This window comes from Gobio gobio, assembly GCF_949357685.1.
Source record: "Gobio gobio genome assembly, chromosome: 24".
NCBI lineage: Eukaryota > Metazoa > Chordata > Actinopteri > Cypriniformes > Gobionidae > Gobio > Gobio gobio.
Window position 1 is genome coordinate 14,922,198 of NC_137120.1, and position 25,779 is coordinate 14,947,976.

The 25,779-nt window shown below is 38.9% G+C and overlaps 1 protein-coding gene across 1 annotated transcript in view; it reads right to left on the reverse strand.

Moving 5' to 3' along the window:
• Positions 1-4,151: 4,151 nt before the first annotated feature.
• Positions 4,152-25,779, reverse strand: part of slit1b (slit homolog 1b) — a gene marked incomplete at its 5' end in the record, with an annotated part of 72,848 nt that continues 51,220 nt past the window's right edge. Inside the window, 7 exons of the mRNA XM_079807599.1 lie at positions 4,152-9,736; positions 9,805-10,010; positions 13,028-13,328; positions 13,398-13,552; positions 13,625-13,755; positions 14,989-15,217; positions 25,274-25,411. Of these exons, the coding sequence (XP_079663725.1) occupies positions 9,492-9,736; positions 9,805-10,010; positions 13,028-13,328; positions 13,398-13,552; positions 13,625-13,755; positions 14,989-15,217; positions 25,274-25,411 (1,405 nt within the window). The 3' untranslated portion in view covers positions 4,152-9,491. The remainder of the gene's footprint in view (positions 9,737-9,804; positions 10,011-13,027; positions 13,329-13,397; positions 13,553-13,624; positions 13,756-14,988; positions 15,218-25,273; positions 25,412-25,779) is intronic.

The following is a 25,779-nucleotide window of genomic DNA, read 5'->3' on the forward strand; positions in this document are numbered from 1 at the left end:
TTCTACTGAGGCTGAGCAGCAGGACTGACGTCAAGTGCGAGATATGTAGCTTAACTAAACATTTCATATTTGACAGCTGCTTCTTTAAGTCAGAAATGTTAAACAAATGACAAAAATATTCAGCCAAATTAATAAACGTTTGTCTAATTTCGCCATTTTGATTTGAAATAGGCCTATGTAATGTCATTTATAATATAATTAACAAACAAGAAATATTAACAAAGCCGTTTTCTTCCGATTAGGCCTAAGATTAATAGTAATGAATGTGTGCATATTGTAAATTAATAATTCCATTTGTAGCTCTCAGTAAATAAAAAACTTCAGCTTTTTTCATCTTGTATTGGGCATAAGATTAGTAGCTAATGAATGTGTGCATATTGTGAATTAATTTTAATAAATTTAGTTACCTAGCTTTCCTGTTAGCCTTCGAAAATGATTGATTCATAAAACATAAATATCAGTTAAACATATTTTTACTTTCTTCACTGACAAAAATGGAAAAAACTTTATCAGTCATATCTGCCCACTGACATGGTTTTCAAGCTATTGTTATTTATTTTTTTGGCGTTCAGAACACCTTAAAATGCACATATGTAGATCATAAGCCGCGTTTCCACCAAAATTACTGGGAACAATTTGTACCAGGAACTTTTTTTACAGGAAATTTTTTCCCCCAGATCTGCTACTGTCTGCGTTTCCACCACGGTCTAAAGTACCGTGAAGATTAGGCAAATTAGTCCGGTGATAGGACTGCGCGCGGCTGCTCCTCCCAGTCAGCGACGGACAGTAATCATTTTTGTGCGATACTGTCTGCAACAATAACAAGTATGGAGGAGATGCAAGTAGCGCTGCTTTTGCTGGTTATGTATTGGTTTACTAAAGAGGTAATTAACAAAACTGCGGAAAAGAGACAAGCACTGATACTAAAGCGTATTCTGAAAGCATGTAAAGCTAAATTTAAATTAAGACAACGTATGTTATTATCAGCTATTACGGACATTGCCTGTGAGATTGCTGAGACGAACGCGCGCCATCGGACAGAAAGAGCAAGACTGATATTTACTGAATGCAGAACGAACCTCGCAAAAGAAATGCCGGTTGAAATAAAATGCTGCGTGAGCTCAACCAATCAGCATGTTCAGCGCCCAAGCCCCACCCCCGAAAGTTCCCGAACTTTGAAAAAGTACTACCTCGGGAGCAGGGCCGTTTGGAGGGGAAAATATTTACCCGGGACTTCATTTAGACCCTGGTTCCTGCGGTCGAAACACACCGAGTACCACCCCAAAGTTCCTAGTTCCTGGGGAAAGTTCCTGTGGTGGAAACGCAGCTATAGAAATCAAAATTTTCTCAAGGGGCCATGACCCCGAAACGAAATAATAAACAGCCAATATCCTAATATGCATACTAATAAGCTACTAGTTAATAGTGAGAATTGGACCCTAAACTAAAGTCTTACCAATTTTTTACGCTTCATCCATGGTACGGCAGCAAAGTTCCTCGATTATTATGCAGGAATGAGAGTATAGTTCCTAGCCATATCGGTCTAGAAAATCGCAACATTTCATTTTCCGTTGGTCAAGTTTTAAATAGGAAAAATATTGAAAGTCTTTGGTCATGTTTTTAGCAAGATGCTAACGGTCTAATCAAATTCAATGATCTATTCTAATCTATGCTAAAAGTGCTACCGCCAGACTCGGAGATCGGCTGAATGGATTCGAAAATGGTAAAACTCAACTGTTTAACTCTAGGGGAGTTGAAAAAGTGGTGTTCCTTTAATAATTATGTACCTTATAATCCATCACAAATTATAGATACAATTTAATTTCTCCTTTTGTACCAACCCTTTAACTTTCACACAATTTCAGGGTTTAAGGTTACAGAGTTGAAGATCAGCACAGCACAGCTAATAAAAGTTTTATCTAGAAAATATAATTCAACCAATGCATATTATTTAATCAATATTTGATATTATGGTCAATGCATTTTTAACAGAGTTTAACTATACAGCTTGATGATAGAAATTTACCAGTATACGGTCTTTCATTATGTTTGTCAACTCTGTTATGGAACAAATCGGTTATTTTTCCCTCCATAACAGAGTTGAAATATTGAAATTTGAAATATCATGGAATGACGCCACATTATTTGCAGTCATTACTCTTGTACTTTGTGGCCAAAAAAAATCCTGATCGCTGTAATTTTTCCCCCATAACAGAGTTGACTTACAGTAGAGAGATTGACAGTGTGAATGTTATTATTATACTGTCTTAATCAGTAATATATGGTTATACTGGCCATGTCAATCTCAGTGGTTCAACTGTTACGGAGTTGAACTATTGAAATATCATTGCACTTCAACATTTATTATCGTACTTAGTGCCAAAAAATACTGTTTTATTGTGCAGTTGCATGTTTCTACTGTTGTCTTTTGATATCATATATATACATTTTAATCATGTCATTTATAGTTTAATAATTTTCAAGAAATCTTTTTTTGGGGGGGTGACCAGGCCAACCCTCAATTTTTACAAGGGTTTTTCAATGAATGATTCATGAACAATACATTATTTCAACCCTGTCACTGAAAGTGTTTATTTCATTTTAATAGATTTAACTTTAAAAGATTATGTGCCTTGTAATGAATTACAAATTATAGATACAATTACCATTTCTCTTTTTGTACTAACCCTGTATCAAAACAATTTCAGGGTTTAAGGTTACAGAGTTGAAGATCAGCGCAACACAACTTTACGAGTTTTAACTAGAAAATATAATTAAACCACAGCATATTACAGTGAATATTTTTATATTATGATCACTGCATTTTTTTTTTCCATAACAGAGTTGAATTATAAAGCCCGATGAGGCAAATATAAATAGAAATTTACCAGTATACTGTCTTTCATTATGTTTGTCATTATACTGCCTACATAGTTCAACTGTTACGGAAAAAATCTGTTATTTTCCCCTTCATAACGGAGTTGAAATGTTACATTATTTGCAGTCATTACTGCCGTACTTTGTGCCCAAAAAGATCGCTGTCATTTTCCCCCATAACAGAGTTGACTTACAGTAGAGAGATTGACGTGGCCAGCATATATATTACTGATTAAGACAGTATAATAATAACGTTCACACTCAATCTCAGTGGTTCATTTTCCCCTGCATAACAGAGTTATGACCATTGCACTTCAACACATTTATTATTGTACTTTGTGCCCCCCCAAAAATCCTGATCACTGGATTTATTCAGTTGATCTACTGAGAGACTGACATGCCATGACCTTTATCATTATACTGTCTTAATCAGTATATGCTTATCTCAATAGTTCAACAAAATGTGTTTTTTGCCCATAACAGAGCTGAACTATTGAGCTTGCTGATGAACTATTGAGTGCTCACATAATGAAATACTGATAAACACTTACTATGATTTGAACGATCAAGATGGTGATGGTAAAAGACGGGTAGGTGGATGTGTTCTCAAATCAAAAAGGACACCTTATTATTTGCCCTTTTTTTCCAAAATCATGTTCATGTCTCTATGTCAGAGATAGAGGTTACATGCCTAATAATGACTTAATTTTGGCTGCTTTCTTTCCTTTTAGATTTCCAATTATGTTAATGTGCCATTTAGGTAATAACCAGCCAGCAACACCGAGATATGGTAAATGGCTACACCATTTGAGATTAATCACAATGTTGTTGTGTACTGCGCACAGTGACCTTAAGCACTTTACATCAGCGAAATCATTTGACATCACCCATGTTTGATTGGACCATATTTTAACAATACCACCACACTGCACTTACGCACTAAGGGTCTGCATTGTTTTAAATTGACATATGTCAGTGAGTGGAAAGGTCAGGTCCATATTCACAGAGCCCGTCCTACTGTGCGCAGTTGCAAGTGCTCAGCAAGTGTCCCCATTACTGAATAACAACTGCAGAAAATGGATTCAATTAAGAAACTGAGGACAAATCACAAAGTATTTATGTCTTTGGTCATAAAGAACATAATGCTCTCGAAGGCATGTTCAAGAAATGAATCTATATATATATATATATATATATAGTATATGCTTATCTCATATGCTCAATATGCTTATCTCATATGCTCAATATGCTTGGCATATATATATATGCCAAGCACTGGCAACTGTTGTCATCTAATAGTCCATGTTTTTTGTTAAAGCACGTACATGAATTGTTTAAAAAAAAGTTGTTTATTTATTTTCCAGTTAGACTGGAACTTAAACTTTTGGTACTTTTCGGATTCAGGCGCGTATATGTGGAAGCTAATGAGTTTAAAACTGGATAAACCTTATAGCGCAGATAGGGGTGGAAAGCGATTCCAGCATACTAGTCTCTCACTAACATGTGCAATGCTTAATTCTGTCATCATTGGAGACAACATTGGAGCCATTTGACTGACATTTTTCGAAATATCGTCTTTTATGTTCCACAGAATTAAAAAATCTTCAGTCTTTGAATATCCTGCATGCTAAGATGTTTTCCGCCTCCAGTTGTATATACAGTCCAGGTTATTAAACTATGCTCCGATGCCTTCAAAGCAACATAAATTAGAGCAACAGGTCTGTAATCATTAAGACAGTGTGGATTGGAGGACTTTGGTGCAGAGGTTACCGTGGCTAATTTGAAGCATTGTGAATTGTTGAGGCTTGTTAAAAATAGCATTGTACACTTATAGTGCATGGACAGGGATTCAAACTTCTTGTTGTGGCTGAGGAGGCTGTTTTGATTAATTTATTTTATATTAATTTAGTTTTTGTTGTTTGGAAAGTGTGTGTATAATACACTGGTTTTATTATTGGTGAGGATACATCACTATTGCTCATATAGTCGGGGCTCGTGAACAAACACCTAAAATTATTAAACTTGGCTGTGAAACCCATACTATTCTTTTTACAGTTGGTTAAGAGTATTCAAAGAGATCATTCTAACTATGGTAGTGGCCTAATGTGATGTCCAGCTGAGAAAAAGGAGCATCTTCACCCTTTATTCAAATACTATTCCAAATTTGTTAAAGATTTTGTAAGAATATTGCGTAGTTGTGCTTGAAGTCAGTTGTTGTATTTGTGATTATTCAAATGAAACATGCCAAATTGTGCTGTCATACAAAGTAGTTATGAACACATGCAAAAACGTCTTGGTTACTAGTGTAACCTCCATTCCCTGATGGAGGAAACAAGGTGTTGTGTCGAATGACAAAACTAGGGGTTGTACTTGGGAGCTCCAATTGCTGCTGAGAATTCAGAAAAGGCCAATGAGAATGGGCAAGTTGTGTATCATACGGGTGTGAATGAGCGGAATGCAAACACACTAGTGTGGTTTGTGCTGAGGAGGCGAGAGCGTGTCCTGGCCATTCATTCGGATGGTTCAGCGCTGTGGCAGGAGGGACATCTCTAACGAAAATCTTATAGGTCTGAAATGACATGAGGGCAAGTACATGATGACAGAAATTAAATTTCTATAATACCTAAGCTGAGCCTTGGATAAAATTAACTCTATATCGTTTACATCAACGATACATATCACGATATATCAATATATCAATATAATAATGTATCGTTACACCCCTACTAGTAACCAAGACATTCCCTATCTGGGAATCGTCTCGAGTTTACCACCTGATCCCAGAAAGGGCACTTTCGAGGTCTCAGGATTAGGTGAGAGTATGCTGGACGGAACTTAAGGCATGTTTCGCTGACAGAGAACGGCTGCTGGAGAACACCCCCAACCCTCTTGATGGAAGTAAGCGCGGTCAGGAGCACCATCTTAAAAGAGAGGGCACTTATGTCTACTGACTCCAGCAGGTCAACGGGAGATTTCTGTTGGCCCAGTAGGACCACAGAGAGATCCCATGAGGAAAAAGGCATGGCCTATTCAACCTCCTGGTGCCTCTGAGGAACCTGATGATCAGGTTGTGCTTCCCTATTGCCTTACCTTCCACTGCATTGTGATGTGCCGCTATGGCGACCACATACACTTTTAGAGTGGATGGGGACACCCGACCCTCCGACCTCCTGCAGGAAGGAAAGCACTGACCCGACTGCACATCTCTGTGGGTCTTCCCCACAGGAAGCACACCAATTAGCAAAATGACTCCACTTCAAAGCATTGGCCCGCCTCATAGTTCTTGCCTGAGTAATGGTAAAAGACCACTCAAGTCTTCCGTGTCCCGTCGAGGGGCCAGACACGGAGGTTCCAGTGGCATGTGTGCCATATTTTGCCCCGTCCCTGAGAAAAAAGGTCCTTCCTTAGGGAAATTCACCAGGGAGGGACTGTAGTTGTAGCATGAGCTACGAGAAACAAGTCCAGTTTGGCCAATACGGCGCAACTAGCAAGACTTGCTCTTCATCCTCCCTGACCTTGCACAATGTCTGTGCAAGCAGGCTCAATGGGGGAAATACATACTTGCGCAGATCGTGGGCCCAGCTGTATGCCAATGCGTCCATGCTGAAGGAGGCCTTGGTCATGGAATACCACAGAGGAAAGTTGTAGGATCCTTGGGAAGTAAACAGGTCTACATGTGTCTTGCTGAATTAGAACCAATTAGAACACCACGGAATGGAGTCTCTACTCCCCTGGGAGTGTCAGCTGATGTGACAGCGCATCCGCTGCACAGTTGAGCTCACCTGAGCTTGACTGCCACCGAGATAAAGAGGACAGCATATGCCTCAAGAGCCTCTGAAATTTCAGTTTCAGTGGAGCCGCTGTCTTCCCCCTGAATAACTTTCCAGCACCAATTGGGCACGTTTGTTTGTGATACATGGAGTTCAACTCCATTCCGATAAAAGAGATGCTCTGCTCTAGAGAGAACTTGCTCATTTCCCCGTTGACCTAAAGCCCCAAACGGCTGAAGTGTCAGAGCACCAGGTCCCTGTGCGCACACAATAAATCTCGAGAGTAAGCTAGGATCAGCCAGTTGTTGAGATAATTGAGAATGCTTGTGCCAACTTCCCTTTACAGGGTAAGGGCAGCCTCTGCGACCTTTGTGAAGAAGCGAGGTGACAGGGACAGCCTGAAGGGTAGGACCTTGTACTGGTATGCCTGACCCACAAAAAACCCCTGAAGAAACTTTGTCAAGGCAAGATCGTGAGATGAAAGTATGCGTCCTTCAGGTCTATCGCCGCAAACAAATCTTGTTGGTGAACGCATGTCACAATGCATTTCTGCTTCAACATCTTGAACAGGAGCCTGTTTTCCAAAATTCAAAAACTTGCAGATCTAGGATTGGTCGCAACCCACCGCCTTTTTTCGGTTCTCAGCTGGAGTAACAGGCTATATAACACCCTTCGCCAATAGGACCGCAATTTCCACATGCAGGACAGGGGCATCCTTGCCTGCCATCAAGGTAAAGAGGACACCGTTGAACCTGGGCGGGCACCTGGCAAACTGAAGCGTGTAGCCGAGTATGATTGTCTTGATGAGCCACCATGATAGATTAGGAAGCACTAGCCAGGAACCCAAACTCCACCCGAGGTATCAGAGGAACAAATGTTTTTGACATACCTGCGGTAGAGCGGAGGTGCAGAGCATTGGCTGCCATGCTGGGAAGCTGTTCGTCCTGATCTGGTGGCTGTGGGTGTGCTGGAACACCTACCTTGCTCTGTGAACCCCAACTGGAATTGGCCAGTGGTGGGTGAAGAAGCTTTGGTCCTCGGAACACGCCACGCCGACCTGTGTGGAGTTCTGAGTGAACTGTGGCCGGATATAAGGAGGCAAGAGGGGAGTGGAAGGAGCGGTGCACTCAACACCTGACAAAGAGCAGTCAATGCCATCTCTGGGCCACCTGTCTCAGGGACGTTTAAAAGTCACCCTACTCGGGTTCTTTGTGGTCCCCTGACGAGCGGGATGTGTCGCTTTCCTGTGGGCAGCTCAACGCTGTGACTTGCTTTGGGTTCATGCAAGTGGCGGACTTGGGATGGCAGCTGCAGGCGGATGCCCTTGGTGACAAGCAGATGAGTGTGCCCTTGGCAGGCTGGAGGCATTTTGCAGAGGCAAGATGTGTGCGATCGCCTCAGTCTGCTTCTTTACTGCCGAGAACTGCTGGGCAAAGTCCTCAACATTGTCGCTGAAGAGGCCACCCTGCGAGATGGGCGAGGGGGTTTTGAGAAAGTGCACTTTGTTGGGCTCCCTTGTCCTTCAGGGAAGTAGTCTTACAGGCCCTGGATGGGAGCTTAGGGAGCAGGCACAAGTGCACCGCGACCACATGCTACACCTGGGGAAAATCCTGGCAGCCCTACCATCGAGGGTAGTGTGGGTGGAGGAGCAGTAAACCGGGCAGTAAAAGGTGTCCTTCACGACTTTGTGAGCTCCTAATGCACCCCAGGAAAGAAAGGCACTGGGGCGGGGCATGACTTACAGCACCAGAAACCAATCATGCAATCCCAAGCACTCAATCTGATGGTCATGGTGGCCCGGTTAAGCATGGCTGCCACACACTACCACACCCGAGGGTAGGAGCTCAGCTGAGTCTTCTGCGTCAGGAGGCTCTAGCCCACCCTCCAAATGCTGCCATCGACAGCTCGTCCTCATATGAATCCCTGATTGAAATGGCGTGTGCATCAAGTGTGCATCTTGTTCGTGGTAGAAAAGAGCATGAAATTCGACAGAACACAGTGCAAATTATGGGTTCCAAACATGAGAAATTCTATGAATTAAAGTATATTCCAAATTAAAGTTGTATTAGTGGTCGAAATTTATATTATTATATTTTATTTACATAGTATGCCATCATACCTCAAACTTCTGTAATACGCACAACATAGAATTTTTGTCTTTGTGATGATGTTGTAGGTGTTCCAGTTGTTTATTTCAAGTAATGAAAATGTTTTTTATTAATGGTTTTAGTTAACGATAATAACCCTGGTATTGATGATTTTTATAACTTTATAGACGTTATACGATTTTATAGAATTCATTTTTCACAGTTCTGAGAAACTAAAACACACGGTCATGTTAAACCAAGCCTTTTTAAGAGGCAAAAACCTTTAATGAAATAAATAAAAAACACTTGCACAAAGAAACACTGCATTAAATGAAAACAGAAAGCAGCTTCAACTACTTTATCAAACAATTGTGGGTAGAAAACAGACTAAAAGGTAAAAAATTGTACATCACCAATGTTGGTGTTCAACATACAAAAATACTATATGGAAATTAAAAACCGTATATATTACAATCAAAATGAATGTTAAACAAATATTTTACAATTATATTAAATACTATAAATCCTGTATAACATGCTGTTTGTTAAACTGTATTCTTAATCCAATTGTTAGATTTTTACTTTCTGACAGCACAACTCAGAAGAAAATACCCATAATTCATCATTCACATGCAAGGGTTATCTTTTCTTAAACAGTTCTTCAAACTACCTCACAGATGTTATGCTCCATGGTATGCAGAAACAAATGCACGCTATTTTTCTTCAACGTCTTCCGTGTCTCTCTGATCTTTGATGACTACACACACTTTCCACAGCCGCATTCGGCTGTCAATTCCACATCTTGTGTGAAGGTACTGCCATCGTCGCACTCGAAACTGTAGCGTCTGCGTCGTACTCTGGTGCCGCTACAGCAGAAGCCCGTGTCTGGCCTGCATCCGCCGCGACACTCCACCCAGGACATCGGTTGCGTGCTGCGGCACTGGACCTTGCCGTGCCACACGCGGTGGAAGTCCCGCACGGACTCGCCCTGGCAGGGAGCCACTGGAAGCAAAGGGTACATTCAAATAATGTCATTATGATAATGGCTTATGTATATGAGCGTAATTTACCGATGTCACACAACTGGCCGCTGTATCCGCTGTCACAAACGCACTGCGCCTGCCCTGTCTGTGAGATCTCGCAGAAGCCGTGTTGGCATGACAGCGCTGTACAGGGACTGGAGGATGCTTGGCCGCACAGGGGTCCGAGGAATCCCTCCACACACTCGCAGCGATACGACTCCAGGTCCACTGGAACACAGGTGCCGTGAACACACCTTACAGGACGGGGAAGACACGAGTTAGCATGGTTACAAACTCGCTCAAACAGTAGAGCATTGTGCTTGAACGCCAAGGTCATGGCTCTGATTCCCAGGGTTTACATGAACTTGACAAAATATATACCTTGATCACTTTGGGCCTTGTCCACACTAATATGTTTTCATTTGAAAATGCGGTAACACTTTACAATAAGGTTTAATTAGTTAACATTAGTTAATGTATTAACTAACATGAACTAACCATGAGGAATACATTTGTTACTGTATTTGTTAATTTTTGTTAACGTAAAATAAAAATACAGCTGTTCATTGTTTGTTTATGTTCACAGTACATTAACTAATGTTAACAAGATTGTAATAAAGTATTAGTAAAAGTTGAAATTAACATTACCAAAGATAAATAAATGCTTTATAAGTGCAGTTTATTATTAGTTCAACTAATGAACCTTATTGTAAAGTGTTACCGAAAATTCCTCTCTCCGTTTTGGCCGTCCGTCCACACTGAGACTTCCACGAACTCAAAGCTTTTTGAAAACGCTCTCTAAAGTGGATAAATGTGTGAAAATGTGGACTGTGAAAACGGAGGCTTTCGACAGTATTGCCAAGTCCACGTTTTTCCCAAAAAATTAGGCTACTTTTAAACGGGCTAATTAATTTTTCTGCGGGTTGATTTCCAACCCTGTACGTACGATTTTAGCGCTGACCTGAAAACCCTGGCTTTCGAAAACAATGACACATTTTCAGCCCAATCATGATGGTGGACGATGCCGTACCGCAGTTGTTTTGGCTGCTCTCCAGTTTGATAGCGTTCTTAAAGATGAATTTGTACATACTTCACATTGCATTGCCGCGATATTTCAAAGAGGCAGAAAGTAAATATACGCCTAACGGAAATGACACATGTCGAAGCGTCTAATGTTTAGCTCATGGGACGTAAGCGTTTTCAGACGTTTCAGTGTGGATGATGAGCAACATTTGGAAAACGCTAGTGTGGATGAAGTGCGTTATTAAACGAAAACGTTAAAATGTGTCCTACGGTGGCCGAGAAGTGCAAAACAAATACCAATTATGAAAACAAATGAACAAATCCAGATACAAAACAACAAATTATAAACACAAAGGCAAGTCTAAAAACAAAATAATAAGTCCGAAAACACAACGACAAGTCAGACAAAACGGAAAAGGTAGGTACATTTTGCGAATGGAATTCTTACTGCTGATTGGACGAGACATCTGTCAATCAAGACATACAGCATGTACAGCAGGCTGCGGCAGTAGAATTATTATTTATTTTAACTTTTTACATAAATGTAAATTTAAAAACATGTAAATAAAGTGCCTAACGGGTACTGAATTGACATACAATAATACTTAATAAAACAACCTGAACTGAGAAGTTGGAGAGTGGCATAAAGAAGAAGAACAGCAAGTTTAGCTTTTAACGCGAGGGACCAGAGTTCAAGTCTCCCATTTCCCGATCGCAGTCTTCTCCAAATACCCATCGCTTATCAATTCAATTGAGGCATTCAATTTTGAAGAAAAATAAAGAAAATATTAAAAAAAAAAATTTAATTAGGTGCCTAACCTTTAATATTTATATATATGTACACTGCAGTTACAATTGCATAAATAATTATATGAATTGTTTTGTTTTATTGAATATTAATATATGAAATTATACTTTAAATATGGAACTAAAACCAGCAGTAAGTCACTGCCTTGACGAATCATTCAGGAATGAAGCATCTACAGAAAAGCTGCAGCCTTGAATTTTTAAGTACAATCAACTTACCTGTATAAGTCATTTAAACTTAAATGACATTAAACTGATTACAAGCAAATTACAAATGTGTTGAATCTTGTAAAACTTATAAAAGAGGTCAAAATTGCTTAAATAATTTCGATGTTGTCATAACTTATTGATCATATGGTTTTTTGTGCTGTGGCTCTGTTTGGAACTAGCAAAACTGACATTATTAACAATTTATGTCTAAAATGTAATTAACAATATTAGCTTTGTTTATTGAACTGTATAAAAACAAGGTACACATACACTCGAGCTGATATTCGGGGGGAAAACAGCACTCTTGCTTGTGAGCTTAACTATATATCATATAATATAAGTATAAGACAAAAACATGGTCATTTTGCTCAATAACGTCAGCTCATACATCGTTAAAACAACAGTTATCATTGTAGATGATACGGCTCTAATATTTACACATGCACGCGTGAAACGACTTTCTCTATGTCTTGATTGACAGATGTCTCGTCCAATCAGCCGTAAGTATTCCATACGCAAAATATACCTACCTTTTCCGTTTTGTCTATGATTTATGACTTGCTATTTTGTTATTGTTGTTTTATTATGCGTTCATAATAGTGATTTGTTTTGCATTTCTTAAGACGTAGCCTTGGATAAAGCCGTCTGCCAAATGCATCAATGTAAATGTTGAAATACATGTATACATCATTTCATATTATATGTGAAATGTCATTTTATTTCATCTGTAAAAATATTTTGCCTATATTTCTATAATATATGCATATAATTTATTAGGTGTAAAATTGTATTTTATATATTTTTACACAAAACATTTTTTTTTATATTGGTAACATTTCATAGATAAACTGTAAATAATATATTTTTCTGTTTCATATACATTATTCATTAGCTCTAAAATTAAAAAACTAAATAATATGTTAATAAAATAAAGTATTTTTTATAGATAAAATTAGAATGTTTTATATTTTAACAATTTATATAAAAATGTCAGTTGGCATTGGTTATGTTGTTCAAAAGCATAATATTTAAAATAAAAACAAATAAATAATATAAAAAATGTAATAAATAATATAAAAATATTGCATTATTTAATAATAACATTTTTATTTGATCTATAAAATATTTCTAGTATTGTATAATCAACACTTGTGTGATATTGTATATTATATTAGTATATTTAATTAGCATGAAATAGTGATTGTATGCAGATGAAGGGACAGCTGCTGACTTGTGTTTCTGGCAGGGGTCGTTCGCGGCCGCCAGCAGGGCCTGATCGCAGTGCCGGCCGCCCCAGCCCGGCTGACAGTGGCACACGGGCCCGACGGCGGAGGCCGGCTGACACAGGCCGTGGACGCAACGCAGCTCCTGACAGGCCCGGCACCCCGGCACCACCCCGGGCTTCATCTGGGTGCGCGTGAAGTCCTGCAGCTCGTTGTTGATGTACAGGTTCCGTATACAGCCCTGGAAACTGGACCCGTTGAGAGGGGGCCACTGATTGAAAGACAGCGACTGCGCGTTTTCAGGCATACCTGACGGGAAAACATCTGTTTAGAGATGATAGGGGCGAACAGCATGCATGTTATGGCTGACCATCTTACCTCCGACGTATAGTGGGGCGTCTCTGCTGAGGGGCTGGACGTGTCCCGAGCTGTCCAGAGTAGTAGGAAGCCCTCCATCAACCGAAAGGTTGACCATCCGCTCATAAGTGACCAGTTCAACCGTATGAAACTGCCCATCATTAACTATTTCAGAACTGTGGGAACAGGCACATGAGGCAGTGATCACAGCGGAGATGATTTATATGAGATCATGGTGTTTACTGCACCTGTAGATGGTGCTGCCCGACTGACTTCCTGCATCATAGGTCACTCTGACATGCCCTTCATGCAGCTCCACAGCAATGTGGTCATTGACGCCGTTGTACAGGAGAATCCCAGTGTCCTCGGCTGTGGAGACCTGAGGAAGTTTATGAGCGTGAGACCTACGATTGAATGTACCAGTGTTTATATTCCAAGTACACTGCTGTTTAAAAGCTTACCGTTTAATTATTTAAAAAACAGTTTTTAACAGAAGTCTCTTCTGCTCATTTATTTGATCATAAATACTGTAAAAACAGTGAAATATTACCCTAGTGTAAAGCAGCGGTTCTCTATGTGAATATTTAGTAAAGTGCAATTTATTCCTGTGATCAAAGCTGAATTTATAATCATTACTCAGTCACATGATCCTTCAGAAATCATTCTGATAAGACGATTTGATGCTCAAGACTCAAGATGTTTAAAACCATGTGAAAACGGTGATACATTTTATTTCTCAGAATTATTTGATGAATATAAAGTCCAAAAGAACAGCATTTATTTGAAATAGAATCTTTTGTAACATTATAAATGTCTTTACTGTCACTTTTGATGTATTTAATGCATCCTTTATGAATAAAAAATATGAATTTCTTTAAAAATAAATGATCTTACTGACTCCAAACTTTTGAATGGTAGTGTATGTTTAAATATTTAAATAAAAAAAAAAAGTAAAATTAAAGTTAATGTTTTATATATCTTGTTATATATTTACATATTTATCTATTTGCAATATTTATGTATGTATTTATTTATTTGCATCTATCTGAAATATCTATTCATTTACATGTTATTTATTTGCATATATTTGCAATGTTTATTTTTTCATCTATTGGCAAAATGTATCTATTTACATATATATTTGCATATATTTACATATATTATGAAATACTTATTTATTTGTTTGTCTCTATTTGAAATGTTTAATTATTTACATAAATATTATTAAATGCATTTATTTGTTTGCATCTATTTGCAATATTTATTTATTTACATTATATTATTAAATATGTATTTATTTGTGTCTATTTGCAATATTTATTTTTTAAATATATATTATTAAATATTTTTTGCTTTTATCTATTTGCTATATTTATTTATTTGCATACATTTGCAATATTTTTTTACTTAAAATGCTGGACACGAGAACTATTAGTTCATGCACAGCCAACAGAACAAATGCTGCTGTCATGACAACAGCAAAGTTTAAGATGCAGGGCAAGAAAGGTGGACTCGATAGACTGGGATATTAATTTAATGATTCCTGCCACAAGAATAGCACATGGATCTAAAGCCGGTCAGATGACGTCCTGATGACTGATGAAGCGTTCACCTGTAGAGTGATGTTGGTCTGCGGATGGTTCTTGAGGTCACTGAGCAGCAGGTACGAGTCTCTGTCGATGAAGTTGACGCTGAGGAGCTTCTCACAACGCGGCCCCCCGAACCCTGAGAGACACTGACACACCGCAGTACCGCCACTCTCCACACAGGGGGCGCCGTTCTCACAGCGCAGCAGCTCACAGCCCGAGGGAGGAGAGAGAGACGCCTCGCATAACCGCCCACTGCAAACACACACAGCCAGAGGAATCACAGAATAACAGGACCATTGACAAAAAAAGAGCGCCCATAATAGTTTCCAAGTTCTTATAAAAAAGACTGAAAATTAATTGATTGTTTACAAGATATTTTAAATGTACTTGTGACAAAAATTGGGTCCTTCTTACAAAATAAGTCCTTCAACTTTTGTCCTGATAAAAACTGGCCAGACCAAAAACGTTTAGTTTCATGCAAAACATCTTCCAATAAACCATGCATTTCCATTACATTCAAAAATATATTAATGTACAAAAACTTCTCCAACATAAATTATTATATTTTAATACGTGTTATCAAGGTGTAAGGAAAACGTGTTATTAGTTTTTACTCGACGGTTACACCATATGACATTTTTAGAGTATTTAAATGAAGCCTTTTGTGGTATAAGTTTTCAAAACTATAAATCAAATGTTTGAAAAAAAACAACCAGTCGCACCACGACATTTTACAACATCGATTAACCTGTCAAAAAAAACCATCAAATTATCATTATTTTACTTTTTTTTTCTCTTCCTGCATGTTGGTCGCACCACATGACTTTGATTTAAAATACTTTGTTATATATTTATTATATTTAAACAAAACAATTCTATTAAAAGATTATAACAAACTACTTTACTTCAAGAATTTCATTATTTTCTTTCATTCGTTTATCATTTGCTTCTGCTTCTTCTCCTGTGTTTTAATCAGGAGATTCTGTACTCTTTCAGGAGATGTGTAACAACGCCCCCCTACCGTATAACAGTGGAAACACGGTTAGCCGGAAAATTCAGTCAATGGAGGGGGAAGAGTTGATATATTTTTGAATTAATTTTCCCATTTAATTGATTGCCAGCTAGCTGTTACTTTCTTTACTATAGATATTGAGCAGTAGTTTATGGTTTATTTTGACGTGACGGTGGTTAATACTTTCTCAGTAACTGTTAACAGTTAGCAGTCAGTGCAAGTCCTCTTGCTTCAGTATCCCATACAGAAATGTAATATATGTGTATATATGAAATATCAATATATGCAATATATGCTCATATAAAGTAAAAACAAATATTAAACCTATTAGAAATTGGAACAATTACATATATTGACATTATTTACCCCATATATTATGTATGTTTATGTATGTATAATACATATTTTGACATGTCTCATATATGAAATCTCCTAATATGCTCATATAGAGTAAAAACATAAATGCATATTTATGCACAGCTATGAAACCAAATCAGAAATTAGAACAATTCAATATATTGACAATATATTGACTAATATATAGCTCTATTCCATATATTATATGTTAAAATTATATATGTGACAAATTACTCTCACTGACATGTCACTGATAAATGTTGTAGAGTCTTAGTATAGATTTTATGTATAAAAGAAATGAAATGCTCATTCTATTATGCTTTTATATTTGATTCGATTAGTATTATCAAATAGTTATATAATAAGGGGGAATAAAGGGGGAGAGCTCCTTGGCTGCATGCTTTCAGTTTTAAATGTTTACATTTTTTCCGGTATAAGATTCTTTGTTTGAATATTCTGTCTGATCCTTTTTCTTCGTATTTCTAACTTAATGCAGGGGCAATGCTGAGATATGTACAAGGAGGAGCACGTGGCCAAGAGGAAGATACAGACTATGAGCAACCATCTACAGGCACACATCAACCCCAGCCGGCCAGCAGGTCTGTAGGTCTGGGCTTTCCTGTAGCTCAAACCGTAGAGCGTGGCGCTAGCAACGCCAAGGTCATGGGTTCGATTCCCAGGGAAAGCAAGAACTGACAAAATCTAAAATGTGTACCTTGAATGCAATGTAAGGCGCTTTGGATAAAAGCGTCTGCCAAATGCATAAATGTAAATGTAGACTCTGCAACAGTACCAAGCCCTGATCAATCACCCTCAACCAGCAGTTTAGGGACAGATACACAGCAGAGAACCACCACCTCTGAAATCACAAGTCCTGTCACTGAGAGTCCATCAGCAGGTGACAATGTAGAGACCTGTGTGCCCCCTCCAACTGATCCTGCTCTAAGCCGTCACAGGTTTTAGATGTGGATCGTGTTGAACTAGTCCGAAGAGGCCCATTAAAAGTCCCATCAGATTTTAATTTTCCAAGGGAACTAGATGGCAGGGTGTTTCATAGTAGCCTACAATTCACAACGCTCTCAAATGGAGAGAAAATCATCAGAAGTTGGCTTGTTTACTCGCAACAGAACAATGCTGTGTTCCGTTTTGCGTGTAAACTTTTCCGTTTGAAAGCTATAAAGCTGACTGCAGAGGGCCACAGTGACTGGTCCAACATAAACAGTAGTTTGAGAAGTCATGAATGTAGCTCAGACCATGCCCAGTGCATGTTTAAATGGAGAGAACTGGACATGCGTTTACAGACAAATATGACAATAGACCACCAGAAACTTTCATTGCTGGAGGCAGAAAAAAGAAGGTGGCGAGATGTTCTCAAACGGTCACTTAAGCCCCCTTTCCACCGAAATTACCCGGAACAATTTGTACCAGGAACTTTTTTTAAAGGAACTTTTTTTCCCCCAGACCTGCTACTGTCTGCGTTTCCACTGCGGTCTAAAGTACCGTGAAGATTAGGCAAATTAGTCCGGTGATGTACGACTGCGTGCGACTGCTCCACCCACCGACGGACAGTAATCATTTTTGCACAAGCGCTGCTTTTGCTGGTTATGTATTGGTTTACTAAAGAGGTAATTAACAAAACGGCGGAAAAGAGCTCTAAAATAACCCTATCTCTTGCCTAAAGGAATTTGTCATTTAGAGGCTCTTCACAGTGTCTCTATGAGCCAGACAATGGCAACTTCTTAAAGGAAGTGGAGCTTTTAGCCAGTTTTGATCCTGTGATGAAGAACCACCTGAGCAAGATAACCGATGAAAGCTCCCGAACGTATTTTCTTGGACAGCAGACACAAAATGAACTGATCCAGATCATCGCCAACAAAACATTACAAACAAACCAGACACAGATTCATGAAGCAAAATATTTCTCCATTATTCTTGACTGTACACCTGAAATAAGTCACAAGGAACAAATGTCCCTCATCGTGCGCATTGTTGATTTGGTGCCAAAGCCAAATATCAAGGAATATTTCCTTGGGTATATGGAGGTGGTTGAAACAACTGGCCTGAACCTGTCTACTGTCCTTCTAGAGAAGTTGAAGGAACTCGACATTCCGTTTGATATTGCCACGGACAGGCCTATGACAATGGAGCAAACATGAAGGGGGAAAAGTAAGGAGTTCAGGCCCGACTGCTACAATTTAATTCGAGGGCGTTGTTTGTTCCTTGCGCCGCTCATTCGATTAATCTTGTCATAGCTGATGCTGCCAAGTCATCTAGGGATGCCACTGGCTTTTTTGGCTATTTGCAGAAGGTATTTTGTTTCTTCTCAGGAGCTACACAGCAATGGAGCATCTTGAAAAAACACATCAACCTGACTGTGATGTGAGGTGGGAGAGCAAGCTTGAGAGTGTCACAGCTGCCAGAAGCCAAATTAAAGAAATCAGAAATGCACTCATCGAGGCTAGGGAAACTGTCAATGACTCAGTCGCAAAAATAGAGGCTCAAGCCCTGGCAGAAGAGATGGACTCTTTTAGATTTCTGATCTCTTCGGTTTTCTGGTGTGAAATTCTTACAACCACTAACCAAGTAAACAAGCTTCTGCAGACTAGTTCAATGCAGCTTGACATTGCTGTCAGGCTCATTGACAATGCCAAAACCTCCCTCTCCAGATACAGGAACGCTGGGTTTGCTGAGGCAGTGTCAACTGCCAAGGACCTTTGCGAGGCCATGAACATAGAGCCAGAGCTCAAGGAGAAAAAAGGCTCAGGAACACAAAAAGGCAGTTTGCATATGAGAGTGCTGACGAGCCCTTCAGCGATGCCCTCAAAAGGGATTGAGGTGACATTTTTCAATAGTGTTGTGGACTCAACATTTGCGTTTTGAGACCATGACCCTGGTCAGAGACAAATCTGGAGTGCACAGAATTTCCAAGGAGGACTTACAAAAGAAAAATGCATTGGAGTGCAGAAGACACTGACTGAGAAAGAAAATTCTGATATTGATGGACTCGAGATGGTTCAGGAAATCATCAACCTTCCTCAACTGTCACCACAGACAACTGCCTTGGAGTTGCTCACATTTCTCCATGAGAATTGCCTTCAAGAGGTGTATCCAAATCTCGGGGTTGCTCTTAGAATTGCATTAACTCTCCCTGTTACAGTTGCCTCTGCTGAGTGAAGTTTTTCAAAACTAAAGCTCATTAAAACATACTTACGTTCAACAATGGGGCAGGGACATCTAAGTGGTCTTGCTGTCATCAGCATCAATGGTGAAGTGGCTCAGAAGCTGTCATATGATGACCTAATTAGTGATTTTGCAGCGAGGAAATGCAGACGTGTGCCTCTATAGAGCCTCCCAAAATGGGTGGAAATGCTAGCTTGATCCATACAGAATAGCATTATGCGGGGGCTGGGCTGGGGGGTGGGGGTATCATAAAGGAAATATGCTTATGGCACCAAAATGGCTAGCAGCAGCACTGGGCATATTATTTATATAAAATAATATTTATTGAACAACAATATTTAAATTAGCAATAATAGCCATTATAAAAGACAACAGGAAATAAACACAAGCAAACTTCAGTCAAACGTACAAAAGCAGCGCTCTAGTACAAGTTAAATAACTTAACTCAAATCGATTTGCTCTGGAATATGTTATAGATTAATAAAACCAAAGATTGCCCGTTTGATATACACCAAATGAATTATATCTCATGTTTAAACTATGTACATAACATTGTTAGGCCGACGCCCTGGAGCTCACATCTCTAAAAAGCATCTACTCAGATTATAAAATATGCATTGTTTATATATGAGTCAAATATTTGAGGTCTAAATAAGTACATTCTCACCTAAAAAACTTACATTTTGTGACACAACAACAGTAGTATTTGTAAAACTTATGGTGGATTTGCTCGACCGCCATGACAGTCGTTCAAGTGGAGTGATACAAACGGTGAAACGGTTCCAGTGCTGATACTGGGGGAATATCACACAGCTGGAAAAGGCTCTCAGCCAATCAGATTCGAGAGAAGAGAGAAAGAACTACATTTTAATAAAACATTTTTAAAGTTTTTATTAATCCGGGTGATTAATCGCATCCAATATAAAAGTTTGTGTTTACATACTATATGTGTGTGTACTGTGTATAATTAATATGTATATATAGTAAATACACATACATTCATGTATATATTTAAGAAAAGTATATTATCATTTGAAATTATAAATTGCATGTATATATATTTATATAATAAAAAAAAAAAAAAAAAAAAAAAAAAAAAAAAAAATAATAATAATAATAATAATAATAAATATATATATATATATATATAAATATATATATATATATATATATATATATATATATATATATATATATATATATATATATATATATATATATATATATATATATATATATATATATAAATTCTTGTATATATAAATACAGGGTATATACAGAACTTCTTAAGTTGAATTGAATACCTTTTACTACCTTTTTTAATACCTTAAAAATATTTTTTAATACAGCATCAGCACGAAAATCAGCACGACTTCAAGCTGCAACTATAGTAGCGTAAATGAAATATCTTTCCAAATGGAATAACATATTGCATCACAATGTAACGAGGTCATTATAACTTAACATCAACTGCCCACAGAGATGAGAATAGAAATAAAGACAGAAGAGGAAGGAGACATCTTCTTCATAGTTCGTGCAGTGTACAGAGGGAAACGAGAGCAATTTTCACAGCGCAATATAGATTTTTTTTCTTTTTCATTTTGAATCATGAAGGCGAGTCAGTGGATATCACACAAAAACGCAATGTGTGCGAGAGTCGGTGAAGTCTCAAACCTAGTCAATTATTCACTACAGAAAGTGAAAGTAAAATCTGACAAGCTTTCGGCGCATATTCTCACAGAGACAAGAGATATCTCTTTATTTATATAAATCTGCTTTAACATATGCTGATAACGTATAGCCTATAACTGTCTGAATTTATATTCTTAATATTTCTCTTGTGGCCCATATTGTGAAACAAATTAGAAGAGAAGTATAGGCCCATTTTGTGTTAAACAAGTTGTTTTTGAAATAAAGCTGCTCTTACTTTCTGATAATACTGATATTATTGTAGTGTTCTGACATATTATAGACTGATAATCATTTTAATTATAGGCCTATAATTCCTTGTTTAATTGGGCAAAATGTATTTAAATAATGAGGAGTAAGCTAATCTATCTATTCTTTTATTATGCAGCGTCGGTTATGCATTGATGCATTATGAAATTATCACGGGGGCAAATTAAATGTTATATCAATTTAATAATAAAAGTAGGCCTACCCTAATAATAATAATAATAATCATTTATATACAAAAATTGTAAATGCTAAATCCTCTTGATATCGATAGCTGATGCATTTGATAGGTATTGATCTCTATTATAGGTTTTTCGCGCATATTGCACTCGTACAGTGAGCAGACAAGTCGCGCTCGACAATCGGACCGCACAGTGTGAGCACATAAACCGTGAGCTTTGGCTTTACATCGCATCTACTCGTACAGTGTGAGTAGGTAACCTTGCTGAAATCGCACAGTGTATGGCCAGCTTTAAGCAACTTGCATATATCGAAACAGCTTTTCAATGCCATCGCTCAAATATAAAGAGTGGTGTTTAGTTGCAAGGATCTAAACACCACAGCACTTCAGCTCTGGGGTAGCGGTGGTGATGGGGCATAGCGTCTGCTGTCAGTCTGACCCTTGTCACGCACCTGTTGATGAAGCTGCTAGGACTAACGTTAGGGTTAGGTTAGGTTAGGCTACTGCTGGCAGCAGTGGTTTGAATCGGGAGAGCAGTCGGGGTTGAGGGCAAAGCAGTGGAGGTTGAGGTCGTTGATGCATCCGTAGCGCAGATCATTGATATGGGAAGCTGCTCGCTACGTCCGCGCATCCTAGCTTGGTGGCTGCTATTTGATTACATATGCGATTTGACGCCATTCACCCCAACCCAGGTTATAATAATTGTCTTCTTGCAAACGTGGCAATAAGCCTCGCGGCTGTTGCAAACTACTGGCCTAAGCCAGTCTTTAAATCGTGAGTCCTCCAGCCAGAGGTCCGAGAACTTGCATTTCCCCATGCTTTAATTACTGAATGGAAGCGAGCTCGCGTACATGTTTGGCAGCAAGCCAGCCGCGGACCCAGTTTGTTTCAGCGCGCGCGCGAATGAACACCAACTCACATGATATCGCGCAGGTCCTACTCTCAACATATAAATAAATCCACGCGAATTTTAGAAAAAAAAAAGGCCTGTACTTAACACAAATTGAAAATGTATCAAAAAAAATTGGGCTCGAGAATTTAATACCTCGTCAGATGACGTTTACTACTTTTTACTACTTTTTAATGCCCTTAATTTTGGCTAATTTAATTTACTACCTTTTACAACCCCGCGGACACCCTGAAATATTATGTACACCGATCAGGCATAACATTATGACCACCTTCCTAATTTTGTGTTGGTACCCCTTTTGCTGCCAAAACAGCCCTCACCCGTCGAGGCATGAACACACCCGGCCATCCACGTGATGTAAAAGAAAATGTGATTCATCAGACCAGGCCACCGGTGGTGGACAGGGGTCAGCATGGGCACACTGACTGGTCTGCGGCTATGAAGTCCCATACTAGGCTTGCTGCGATAGTCGGTGTTGCCGGTGCTACCAGAGTTCAGGCGAAACACCAGTTACATCACTTGCCCACCACGGCACCGCCCCCACTGTCGTTTTTATTTTTATAGTAATAAAATCATTTAGTTCAGTTAAAGAACAGACACTACAATTAAAAACGGAACGTGTTTGCTCAATACAGCTTGAGCCGAATGAGAGTCGCAGCGCAAACGCAGCAGGAGTCAGATTTCATTCATCACGAGAGAGAAGAGCTGACAGACAAGATGATCGCGGAAGATTTGGTTTCAAAGCAAAATGTAAAAGTAAAATGAGTACGGCTGCACAGTGCATAAGCATTTTCAGTTCATGCCTATGGAAGCTTAAAGGAGCTGTATGTAGGACTGTGGCCAAAACTGGTACTGCAATCACTTTCAAATGACTGTAGAGCGGTGTATCCCCTCTCCCCCTCCCCCTGACTCGAGGCTGCCAGATAGGCTGCAGGATCCAGCAGGAACGTAGGCTGCTACACGGAGCTTTCAATGGCAAGTGACGAGTCGTACACAGTAAGTTTTTTTTCTTTCTGTTAATTATGTTTATGCTTCAAGAGCGATGCTTTATGAAGTAATTATGAATCGCAAAAATGTACTAATGGCGATTAGCCAAATATAATCGTAAATATGAACGCTCGTATGTGACAATACATTCCCACATGAAAAAATACTATAGTATATTATAGCAAAATTACAGCAAAGCTAAATAACATTAGCAATGGTCATACAGGTCAACTTGCAGCATGTTTTGTCCACTATATATGCGAAGAAGGAATGAGGAATAATTTTTACCGAGGTAATGTTAGGCTACTGTCTCAAATACGTTTTCACATTTCCTCAGCGTCCCAGCATAATGACAGAGAAACGGGCTCTGATAATGCATTACTAATGTTAGCAATGACGACTCGCCGTTTTTATTTACCAAACAATTCCTTAACGTTACCTTTTCAATTCAATGACCCACCTCCTCCATCTGCGCTAACCTAATGTTACTTTGCACGAGCATAACTTTGTTCGACTGTCATGAATATTTGAAATGTCCATTTACATTAAGTACAAGTTAGCCAACAATAGATGAACCTTACCTGTCCAGGAGAAAATTAGCAATGTTGGCATCAGTCTTCAAATGATTCTACGTTTTCAGCCGTCTCCATCTTTCAAAGGCATCTCTTATACAAATCCTTGTTTTATTTCGGACACTGTCACAACGTTTTTCTTATTCATAACGAGGTCGTTTAGGTTTCGTAAAGTTAGACATTGTTTATCCAAAAAGTTTATAGCTGCAGCTGTGGTAATTAGAGCAGAGCTGGCAACCCGAATGCAGAAACACTACTGACTTCGTCATTGGTAGACAGGTGGAGGGTGGCGCTTCAGGCCAAAACACAACATGTCAACATCAACATCAGTTGAGGGCTGCAACTTCACTTTTAAAATGACAATATCTTGGACGGACTACTGTTGTCAGTGATATAAGTATTTGAAATTAACATGATTTCTTAATGTCTAGTGACATATCAGGGCCATTTTATGATTAATTGAAATACATTTCTTACATACAGTTCCTTTAACTTTCATTGGAATTCATTGAAAACACTCGCTTTGCTCCGCACCGCTCCGTTATGAATGCCAGAGCGGTCGTGCGCATTTTACTTTAGATTTAAAATTAGCAATTTGAAAAGCTCCCGCCGGTTATACCGGTTTTATCAGTGTTGTCACACGTCGATTAATTTGAGCAATTTGAGCTACAGTAGCTCGTCTGTTTGATCGGACCACACAGGCCAGCCTTCGCTCCCCACATGCATCAATGAGCCTTGGCCGCCCATGACCCTGTCGCCGGTTCACCACTGTTCCTTCCTTAGAGCACTTTTGATAGATACTGACCACTGCAGACCGGAAACACCCCACAAGAGCTGCAGTTTTGGAGATGCTCTGACCCAGTCGTCTAGCCATCACAATTTGGCCCTTGTCAAACTCGCTCAAATCCTTACGCTTGCCAATTTTTCCTGCTTCTAACACATCAACTTTGAGGACTAAATGTTCACTTGCTGCCTAATATATCCACCCACTAACAGGTGCTGTGATGAAGAGATAATCAGTGTTATTCACTTCACCTGTATTCTATTATTCTATTTATTATAAAACAAGAAGTTTCTATATGATATAATTGGTATTAGTCTTTCATATGAAGTAAAATATGATTATTATACGTCATGTGTAGAGTAGACTTACCTGTAACCTTGTGGACAGACGCACGTATATCCCGCCACATGATCCACACAGCGCGCTCCATTCTGACAGTAATGTCCCTGGCATTCGTTATAATCTACACTGCAGTCATCTCCCACAAACCCAGGCGGACAGATGCATCTACACACACACACACACACACACGGCTTTCATTAGAGGGCACACATGTCATTTATTGAATTATTTGAATGACCTTAAAACGCAGCTTTTCAGCTGAAAGGACTATTCACACCAACAGCAAATATTTGCCGTAAACAGGATCTTGAATAGAAATGACACATTCCTATAGGGCTATTCACACGGAGGAGGAGAATTCCGGCTTTTTCCATCAAAAGAATTTCCTCCTCCCTTTAAAAAGTTGATAAAAAGCTATTTAATTTGCTCTCCTAAATACGTGATTATACATTTACGTTCATATACTACCATTCAAAATGTTGAGGTCAGTAAGTTCATCAAGGACGCATTCAATTGATCCAAAGTGACAGTAA